The following is a 10,748-nucleotide window of genomic DNA, read 5'->3' as shown; positions in this document are numbered from 1 at the left end:
TCCATGCTATTTTCCTTTTAATGCAGACACAGTGATGCTCTTTTATCCTTTCAGGGTATATTTCTCCAAAACTAGGATATCCTCTTCCACAACCACAAAGCAATTATCAAAATCATGACGTCATCGCTGATGAAATACTATGAACTCATCTACAGACCTTGCGCAGATTTCACCAACTGTCCCAATCACATCAGCAAAAGAAATTTCCAGATGATGCGTCGCATTCAGTGGTCATGGCTCTTTAGTCTCTTTTAATTTGGAACCATCCCTCAGTCCTTCTTTGTCTTGCATGACACAAATGTTTCGTGGGAAAGTACAGGTCGGTTATTTTGTTGAATGTCTTTCAGTTTGAGTTTGTCTGATGCCCTGATCAGATTCCCGTTTTGCATTCTGGGCAGGAATATCACAGAAGTCCTGTTGCACTCTTCTCATCGCATCAGATCAGGAGGTGGCTTTGTCCTACACTGGTGATGTTGACCTTGATCTCTTGGTTAGGGTGGTGTCTGCCAGGTTTCTCCACTGTGAAGTCACTATTTCCTCCCATCCCCTTTTACGTTACTGAATTTTAAAAATTATGATAAAATATTCAAAACATAAAATTTACCAGTTTAACCATTTTTAAGCGTCCAGTTCTGTAGCACCAAGTGCATTCACACTGCTGTGCAACCATCACCACCATCCACAGAACTTTTTCATCTTCTGCAACTGAAACCCTGCACCCATTAAATACTAACTCCTCATTCTCCTCTTCCCCCACCCGTGGCAACAACCATTCTATTTTCTGTCTCTATGAATTTGACTACTCTAGGGACCTCATATAAGTGTAATCATACAATATTTGTCCTTTTGCTTTTTTTCTTTAGGAAGATTAGCCCTGAGCTAACATCCACTGCCAATCCTCCTCTTTTTGCTGAGAAAGACTGGCTCTGAGCTAACATCCATGCCCATCTTCCTCTACTCTACAGTGGGATGCCTGCCACAGTATGACTTGATGAGCAGTGTGTAGGTCCAGGCTCAGGATCCAAACCTGAGAACCCAGGCCCCCCCTGAAGAGGAGCGCCCTGGACTTTACCGCTATGCCACCACCCTGATCCCATATTTGTTCTTTTGTAACTGGCTTATTTCACTTACTATAATGTCTTCAAGGTTTACCCATGTTGTAGCATGTGTCAGCATTTCCTTCCTTTTTAAGACTGAATAAACATTCCATTGTATGTATATACCACATGTTTATGAATTCGTCTCATGATGGACACTTGGGTTGCTTCTGCCTTTTGGCTATTGTGATTAATGTTGCTATGAACATGGGTGTGCACATACTATCTGTTCCAGTCCCCGCTCTCCTTTCTTTTGAGTATAAAACTAGAAGTGAAATTGCTGGATCATTACCTTTCCCTTAATTAATAAGTTTCTTGTGGGATGATACTTTGAGACTATGCAAATATCCTGTTTACTCCTCACACTTCCACTCACAGTGTTAGGATCCCTTGATTCCTATCTGAATCAATTATTCTTCCAATGGTTGCCAGATGGCAATTTTCTTTCCATCATTGCTCCTACATTTATTAGCTGGCTTTCCACTGTAGAGAAGAAATTTCCCTCTCCCCCCTTATTTATGAATACGGAATCAGTTTTTTCAACAGGTTATGATTCTTTACTCCATGGACACTATTTGCTCTGAGCAATTCTTTTCCCTAGGACTCCCAAGAGCGCAAGTTTGGGGAAAAGCAGGAACTTTTTGTATTTCCTTGTCACCACTAAGAAAGCTGGGAGTGAAGTCTCAAATGGAGAGGCTCACCTTCCTGCCCACACATTCGTTTAAAATGGAAAGCCTCTTTCGGACAGCGCCCGCACCCGCACCGACCGCCACTGCTGTCCCGCCCCTAGAGAACTACATTTCCCAGAGGCCCTCGAGGGTCTGCGTCATCAGTGAGCGCGGATTTTTGCTCGCGAAGCCGGCTTTGGAGAGCCCGCTGTGGCGGCGGCAACATGGCGGACGTGCTCAGTGTCGGAGTGAACCTGGAGGCCTTTGCCCAGGCCATCAGTGCTATCCAGGCGCTGCGCTCCAGCGTGAGCAGGGTGTTCGACTGCCTGAAGGATGGCATGCGGAACAAGGAGACGCTGGAGGGCAGGGAGAAGGCCTTCATTGCGCACTTCCAGGACAACTTGCAGTCTGTCAACCGGGACCTCAAGTAGGTACCGGCCCAAGGGACCGGAGTCGGCGACCCGCCAGACTCCCACCCTGTCCCGACCCCACACGAGTCTTCCCATTCAGGGGCCGCCCTGCCTTTCCCTTGCTCCCTTGCTCTGTCTCCCTCCTCTCCAAGCCTCTGCCGGCCCCTCAGGGACATCTCATCCCCCACCTCCGCCCTCTCGTCTCTCTTCTCTTGGCCTCCCGGTCCTGGCTTTCTCCCGCCGCTCGGGACCCCTTCTGTGGTCGTTCCATTCCTCACCAGGAGACGCGCTCTTCCCGTGAACTTCCACTTCTCCTCTCAGCCTGGCAGGTTTCTCACCTGTAGGCCCTCTGTGCCCCACCACGCCTGATCAAACAGTCCTGATAATGCCAAACGGGACCCGATCAGCGCTGCCCGAACCCAAGAGCACCCGATCTGATTCACCCCGATGCCTTGGCCCTGAACCTGGAATGCATCAGTTCCACCTTGTCTCACCCCCAAACACGACAAAACAGGCCTTGATCTGTCTTTTCTTCTTGTCCGTCTGATCAGTCCTCTCACTGCTCCTGTTCTGTCCCTTCCTCTTAGAGAGACCTGATCTCAAGCTTTACCAGCTTAATCGCTTATGCTTAACCCCCCTCCCCCCAACAGTGATTAAGTGTGGTCCTTTAGGGTTAGGGATTGCAACTTTCTTTCTCTTTCTTCACCTTCTTTACTTCTACATTGTAAGTGTTATTGTAAGAATTAATTGAGAGGAGGTTTGTAAAATGCCCGGCACATAGTAGGCAGTCTTTAACTGGTTACATCCTGAACTTGCCTTCCCTTCTTTAAGAGAGGCGGTCCTTCCCAGGGAGGTTAGAATTTCAGGAGTTTTGCCTTTTATTTCTCAGAACTGACCTTAGCAGGAAAGGCATTTGTTGAGCTAGTCAGCCGATGAATTCTGGAGTGGTTGGATTTTTTTTTTTTCTTAATTTGGTCTCCTTAGTAACCAGATGGAAGGAGGAGGTAGAATGCAGGAGGAGGTGGTGACCAAATGATGGGTGCCTCTTTTCTCCCCTGAGTAGTTGCCATTGGTTTTTGGGGGGAAGCCAGGAAGTCCCACACCCCTCCTCAACTCCCACGTCCACTTGCTGTTCTCTGGCGCAGTGCCAGTTAATACTTTCCCTGCTGGAGGGGTGGTTCTTTCTTTTCCATTTCCTCTCTCATTTGCTTCCCTTTGTAATATGCAGGATGTTAGAACCCTTCACCATTTTAGAAAGTTTACCCCTTTGCCGTCTTAAATCTTTATACAACAGTGCCAAGAGGAAGGTGGCTGAAGATTCCCAATGAAAGTGGTGCGGGAAGCTGTTCCTAGAGAGTCTTGTTGACTGTTTGGGACTGGCCCCTCCGAACGTGCTCCTGGAATGTGCTTTTGCTGTTGGCTCACTTTGCCAAGCTTTCCTAGAGTTTTCCTGCTAGACTGAAGTGTGTTTCTTTGACACAGCCCCCTTGGTGGTGTCTTCCCATTCCGTTTGTTTATTTTATCTCTTCTTTGTTTTGTTACGTTTTACCATCTGTGAAGCACCATGTACAAATCTATCCCTATGTGAATGATAAATAATCATTATTTATGCAGGTACTTGCTGTTCTGCTAAATGTAATGATCCGTACGTGGCTCTGAAAACTCTTAGGAAGAAGCAGTGTTATACCACATTTCAAAATTCCAGAAGGCTGTATGGTGTGGCATTGCCCCCCGCCCCCCCAAGAATAATTCAAGTTGTCAATCCCAGTTTTAGAAGTCTTGTTGATTACAGTGCTCTTAACTTTTTTCTCCTTTGGAATGGCACCAGAGAGCTTGGTTTTAAAATTAAGTTCTGTTAGGGGTTTTCTTGATTGTCACCTTTCAAAAAGTATTTCTTCTTAAGAGACTTCTAATGGACAGCTTGAAGAGCAGCCTTTGACCAATGTGGTTGGCTAAACAGTGGAGTTTCAGTGGACTCAGGTTTATTTGCTTTATCTATGTACTTTTCAGTGAACTGGAACGTCTGAGCAATTTGGTGGGCAAGCCGTCTGAGAACCACCCTCTCCATAACAGTGGACTGTTAAGCCTGGATCCTGTGCAGGACAAAACTCCTCTCTATAGTCAACTCCTTCAAGCATACAAATGGTCAAACAAGGTAAGGGAGACGTGTCAGAAGTGGTGCCAATACAGGAAAGGCAAAGTTTTCTTATATTTATAAGTGTAGAAGGTGAGGTTTGTATTTGTTTTTTTGTTCTTGATTCAGCATGGGATTACAGAGTTGGAAACTTTAGGATTTCTCTGTGAGCTATTTGTAGTCTTTTGAAGTCTTTGAGGCTTGATCGTGATGCTGAGATAATTAAATTAAAAAAATGCTAAGTCAGGTGTATTTAAACTGGAGTCCGGCTGTAGGAAGCAGCTTTTGTGAACCTTTTGAAATTATATGCAAAATGTTGTGTTATGTGCGTTCTTTTTGGGGGAAGACTTCTTAGCTTACATCAGATTCTCAGAGGAGTTCCACGGCCCCCAGGAGGTTAAGGACTGGCGGTCCAAATATGTGGGTCAGCCACCCACACGGTTCTGTTGCTTCTGCTGTTTTTCCCCATCGTCATTGGGAAGAACATCTCTAGAGTCCTGTTTCTTAGATCGCGTTCTAATTACTCTCTCATTACTTTAGATCCCGTCTGAGGGACATTGTTCTAAACATGCTCTGTAGAATTTGCCATTTATGGTTTCGTTCAGCATGCAGGCCCGTGGCATAGACCCTAGGACGGCTGTGAAAGGAACACTAAACTGTAGTCTAAAAATAACAGGAACAATTAGGCTCATAAGCCTGGAAATAGTTTGTGTACTGACAGGTTCCTTTTGTTTGGGTGCTGTGGGTTGTTGTGTATCTTTTCTCCCCTGCGGATAGACAGCTGGAATATATGTCTGGAATGACTTGGGGAGCTTTTCTCATTAGACTGCGCTCCCTTCCTGGAGGCAGTTGTTCTTACGGTTATTGGTTGTGGACTGTTCAGCCCCCTCCAGTTATCCATTGTCTTTTTCCTCTTTTTCGTGGTCCTTTCCCTCTTCGGGTCTGGGATGACAGATGAGCCCTGACAGCTTTTCTGGTGTGTGGAAGTTTTTCTTTGAATTTCTCTAGGGCAGTATTTGGCGTTCTTTGGTTTGAAGTGGACCCTGGAAGCTGAGTCTGAGGTTCAGGGGACAGTGATTCGTCATGGAGTACTAAAGAAAGAACTTGAACCTTGGATGCATATGTTTGGCTTGTAAGGCTTGTCCCCCAAACTCTGGGCTGCTGTTGACAGAAACGCTGTTCAGTCTTAGGATCAGAGTGCCCAGGTAGTGCAGGGATCTCTCACTCTCTTGCCCTCTCTAGGCCTGCTCTCCAGTGTTGGCCTGATGCTCCCCACGTGGTGGAAAAGACAGCCTGACAGTTGTAGGTTTTGTGGTCTTTATACCAGGTGATCTCCTGGTGTCCACATCAGACCCTGAAAAAGGATTCTGGCCTGCTTGGTGGGTGACCCCCAACACAATTCATTGAGTCCCAGGGGTGGGAGTCTTTGGCCAGCAGAGATCACCTAAAGCACAGGAAGTGGGGCTCCTTGGAATTTGAGAGAGACAGTTCCCAAAAGGAGAGGCTGCAGGGCAGACAGAAAGATCATAGATGTCTGTTGCAGTTGCCACAGCCACATCTGAGACTGTCCCAGCCCTGCACAGACAACACTGCCCTCTCAGGCTGTCCTGTTTGAGCTTCCTTGTTTCCTCAGGGGCACTCTTGATCATTTTAATGTGAGTTTCCCTGGTGATTGGGTGGGACCTGATCAGTAGGTGCACGGTGTGACTCAATTCTGGTTGGACTCCCAGGGGAAAGTCTTGCTTTTTGATGTTTGGACATGGAAGTTGTGTTGATGTATCATGTGGATAAAGTTGTTCTTGGAATAGGCTAGAGTGGTGGAGACTTTTCAGGGGTGGGAATGTTTAGGCTCGTCTCAAAGCCATGAGTGACTCGGACTCCAGTGGAAGTGACTGGTTTTAAATTGAAGTGATGATACTTAACTTTTGAGTGAAGGTAGTTTAATTGCTTGCTGAACTTAATAGTTGGAGTATTAAAATAGAAGTCCCTGCCCCTGACCCCCACCCTTGCCCCAAGGTGGAAAAGAGGTTGTATTAAGGGAGAGAAATATTACCGTATATAGACCTTCTTGTCCTGGAGATGCTACAGATTAAAAATTGATGTCAAACTTTATCACAGATCGTAAATCCCGTATAAGCAGTGTGAGAGATACTGGGGTTTTAGTTGTGTCCTGTAAAGTAACTCTCCTGTAAAGGAGCTGCCCTTTCTCCAGCTCCCTAGTGCCCCAGCAGAGAGGGGATTTCAGGCTGCTTGTACCATTGATCAGTAGAAGTGAAGAGAATGATTACGAGATCTTTAGTTCAACCCCTTATTCTATAGCTGAGCAAACCAAGGCCCCGTGAACCAGCCTGCTCACAGCTCCACAGCTAGGCTGCAATTTGCGTTTCCTGACTTAGTTCAGTGTTCTTTCCTCTAAAGCTTGATGGTTTAATCTAGTTTGGCTTAAGGTATTTGACTATGGAAAACATCCCCCTCCCCCCTTAACCTACGTCCTAAACACAATTCATATGTTCTGTTTTATTCATGAATCTGTATGCATTGTACTAATTTTTAATGGTTTATTGAAGGATGGAGGTGGCAAATACATGGTACATGCATCCTCAAACTGTTGCTGTTGTCCGGGGCCGACACCACTAATCAGCTGCTGCCTTTTTTCCTGCTGAGGCCATGTACGGGCTCCCAGCTCTGTTCTGGGGCTAGGCGGCCTCGGCCAATTATTCAGAGGAGGGCTGCGGGGAAAACGGGTTTTCTATTTCTGTTATGGTAGAGAATGCCCTATTCGACTACGACTTGTTTATGTCTTGCCTGACTCTAGACAGGATTTAAGGTAGATTATAAGAATACATAAATCCCTGAAAGAAAAGAGGAAAACAAGGGTAAGGGCGCCTCATGTGCTTTAATCAACTCAAGAAGTAGCCCCAAGAAATAAGCTGTATTCCAGTTTCCAGCTGGGGAGATGGAGGCAGCGAACAATTAGATGTGTTTATCTTGCCTCTCCTACAAATTAAAAGAGCTTTTTAATTGCTAAAGCTTTCATCATTCATCATTTTACCCTCAAAGAGTTTAAACCAGTAAGTACATTACTATTTCAAGTGAAGTTTGGCGTAACTTGCCAATGTCAGCTTTACGCACTGTTGGCTAAGAATTGAAGGAAGTGTGGGAAAGGCTTTGATACCATCCATTACGTGATGAACTTTCTGTTTTATGTGCTACTGGCCATAGAAAAGTCTCGTTCATGCTTAATGACTAATTATTTTCTTTAGGGGATTTTGTAATTTTTGTAAAGTCAGTTAGAATATTAATTATATGGTGGTTGGCATCATTGTTAGGATAACACATTTAAAAATTAATCTAATCTAATGAAATGATGTCAAATTGCTGTGAGCAGCACTTTTTCCATGCTGAATTGGGGAAAGAATTTAGCTTTTAACTATTGTGCACCTATGGATAATTGTTCTGTAGGGAGATGACAAGCTCTCTTGACGAGGGCAAAAAATAATTGGCATCAGCTCTGTCCTCACTGTGAAATAGTCATTGTGGACTTCATATCGCCTGTGATGTTCAGATCTGCGGAGAGTTAGACTGAACCTATTCTGAAGGTCCCTTTCTGAAGGTTTCCAGTGTCCTGTCACCAGGCTTTTGTTTTCGGCTTTGACCTTTTCATCTGTTTGTGGTGTAAGGCTACTTATGTATTTGTCTGAAAAGCAGACTAAGACTTCAGCCTTTCTCTGGTGAGGTCCGAAGTAGCAAAGAGCCCAGCCGTGCCACTTTTTCCTGGGGGTGGGAAATGGGCCCAGAGGAAGCTGCTGCTTTTATTTGTTTTTACTTGCTTAATTTTTCATTTTTATTAGAGAAAGAGCAGCTTTCTATTTCAAGAATATTCAGTCGGGATGTCTGAAGACGTTGCCTCCTTTCTACCCTCCCAAACTGTTGTTGTCAGAATCTAGTCACTCAATGGCTTCAAGTTACTGTACCAGCCCTCTCTCTCAGATCCATCCTTGAGCGTGCTCTTTATGTTTCTGCGTGTGGAGCTAACAGGGGTGGGATTGTTTTAAATTACAACACTGAGCCCTTTCCTTTAGGGACCCTGTCCCTTTTAAGCCCCTGAGGAGAGGTACTATGTCTGTCTTGTTCCCTGCTGGGAGTGCCCAGCACCTAGAAAGGTGCCCGGTATATAGTAAGCATTCAATTAAAATTCATTGAATGAATGAAAGAATAGATAAAAGCTTTTTCTGTTGAATTTTTAATTTACAACTCCTTTTGTGGTCGCATACTTGTATTTTTGATGAAGTGCGATAAGGGCATTTCCATTTTTGGCCGTTACTGAAAAATCTAGTTGTGCTACTTGTAGATGAGAGAAAATTCTGAGATCCTGTGATGGAGGCCAGGGCTGGATTCCAGAAGGGTAATTTGGAAGGACAAGGTGAGGTCAGTTGTTGAACTGATGATAAGCTCTTTGAGGGCTGAGGTTAGCAGTTTTATCTACATCGTTTGTCACCAGGTGTGCCCTTTCTAAGAGAGCCAAGTTGACAGCCAGTGCTGAGGAAGGGAGGGAACTTCGTAGAAGTCTTATGGAGTTGACAGAGTCAGGCTAATTTGAGCTGCCGCACCTGGTGTCAGGTGTTCTGTGGCAGCTGTCGCTTTGGCAGTGATGTGAAAACTGTCTGAGAAGAAGAGTCAACTCTACCAGCCTCTTTGGGATTATCCTACTTGGTGAATTATCAGTCGCTAATTTTTGTTCCTGGTGTTTTCCTCACCACCAGGCCTACTAACTCCTTCTCTCTGATATGTGTTCAGGGAATACAGATTCCTTTAGAACATAATGAACAAAGAAAATCGCTTCAATGCCCCCAAAGCTCAATCATCCCGACATGGGATCAGGCCCTGTTGTTGTTAGCAAAGGTGCCAGGTACCATTCTTAGAGGTGTTCTTTCACCTAAAGCTGACCCTCATAGCACCCGATCACTTGAACTTGATAGCGGTGGGCTTGACTGTCGTAGAGACTGCCCTGGTTAGCCTTGAACCCTACACCCTTCTCCTCCCTCTGCACTCCCAAACCCTGATACCATGGGAGCTGTTTTGAAAAGAACAAAGAATAACACAACCAAACAGAAAAAACAACGAGGGGCTGGCCCAGTGGTGCAGCGGTTAAGTTCGCACGTTCTGCTTCGGCGGCCTGGGGTTCGCCGGTTGGGATCCCAGTGCGGACATGGCACCACTTAGCAAGCCATGCTGTGGTAGGCATCCCACGTATAAAGTAGAGGAAGATGGGCACGGATGTGAGCTCAGGGCCAGTCTTCCTCAGCAAAAAGAGGAGGGTTGGCAGCAGATGTTAGCTCAGGGCTAATCTTCCTCAAAAAAAACAAAACAAAAAAACCACAGCAACGGAAAAAACAATGAAACAAAACCAATCTCCTGCATTTCTAAATACTGTTGGATTCAGACGTAAAGGAAAGTATAGCCAGAAATGTCAACTCTTAAATGTAAGTTATCAAGTTAGGCTGCTTGAGGTCTGATTCAGCTCTGCACTTAACTTTGAACAAGTGCTTTGAACAAGTGAAAGACTCTTTTAAAGCATTTTCGTCTATAAAATGGGGATAGTTCTAGTATTTGTATCATAGTGTTGTAGTGAAGATTAAGTGAAATGAAACATGTAAAATGCCTTAGGATAACTCACATGTATTGTGTTATATAAATGATAGTCGTCATTTCCAAGCCTGGTAATAGTGCGTGTGTGTATTTATTTATGGAGTGGCAGGATTCCTCAGTGGTTACGAGCGTAGGCTCCGGAGCTGGACCACTTTGGTTCACTTCCCAGCTCTGTTACCTAATGGCTGTGAGGCTAACCTCTCCGTGCCTCTCCGTTTTCTATTCTCTAAATTAGGGGTGCTAATTATACCTACCTCAGAAAGACATTGTGAGACTAAATGAGTAACATAAGTGAAGCACTTACCTGGCACAGAATGAATACTCTCTAGGGGCTGGTATGATTACTTAACCAACAGTGATGAGGACAGACCCCCAGGCAGCACTGTCGTATCTTCCAGTGATTTTTCACTCTATCACAAGTCCTCCTACACTTGACTTTAATATTTTCTCCTGAAGTTCTACAAATTAGAAATTCCAGGGGCCAGCTCGATGGCCGAGTGGTTAAGTTCGTGCACTCCACTTCAGTGGCCTGGGGTTTTGCCAGTTTGGATCCTGGGCATGGACCTTGCACCACCCGTCAGGCCATGCTGAGGCGGTGTCCCACATAGAGCCAGAAGGACCTACAACTAGAACACGCAGCTATGTACTGGTGGCTTCAGGGAGGAGAAGAAGGGGCAAAAAAAAAAAGGAAGATTGGCAACAGATGTTAGCTCAGGTGCCAATGTTAAAAACGAAAAGAAATTCCCTTAGATTATCAGCACCTTTCCCCGCTGTGGAAGCCTGAGCGTAA

The 10,748-nt window shown here is 45.2% G+C and overlaps 1 protein-coding gene across 3 annotated transcripts in view; it reads left to right on the top strand.

Annotated features, from left to right (window-relative positions):
• Positions 1 to 1,908: 1,908 nt before the first annotated feature.
• Positions 1,909 to 10,748, top strand: part of MED27 (mediator complex subunit 27) — a 198,366-nt gene continuing 189,526 nt past the window's right edge. For 2 of the 3 annotated variants that reach the window (XM_070251992.1, XM_023629190.2), the window contains exons 1-2: positions 1,935 to 2,192; positions 4,186 to 4,330. In XM_070251992.1, coding sequence (XP_070108093.1) covers positions 1,990 to 2,192; positions 4,186 to 4,330 — 348 coding nt within the window. In that variant the 5' untranslated portion in view covers positions 1,935 to 1,989. Of the gene's footprint in view, positions 2,193 to 4,185; positions 4,331 to 10,748 lie in introns of all 3 variants that reach the window. The other variant, XM_001498768.5, reaches the window with a different exon arrangement.

This window comes from Equus caballus, chromosome 25 (genome assembly GCF_041296265.1).
Source record: "Equus caballus isolate H_3958 breed thoroughbred chromosome 25, TB-T2T, whole genome shotgun sequence".
In the NCBI taxonomy this organism is placed as follows: Eukaryota; Metazoa; Chordata; class Mammalia; order Perissodactyla; family Equidae; genus Equus; species Equus caballus.
This window is presented reverse-complemented; position numbering and strand designations above follow the sequence as displayed.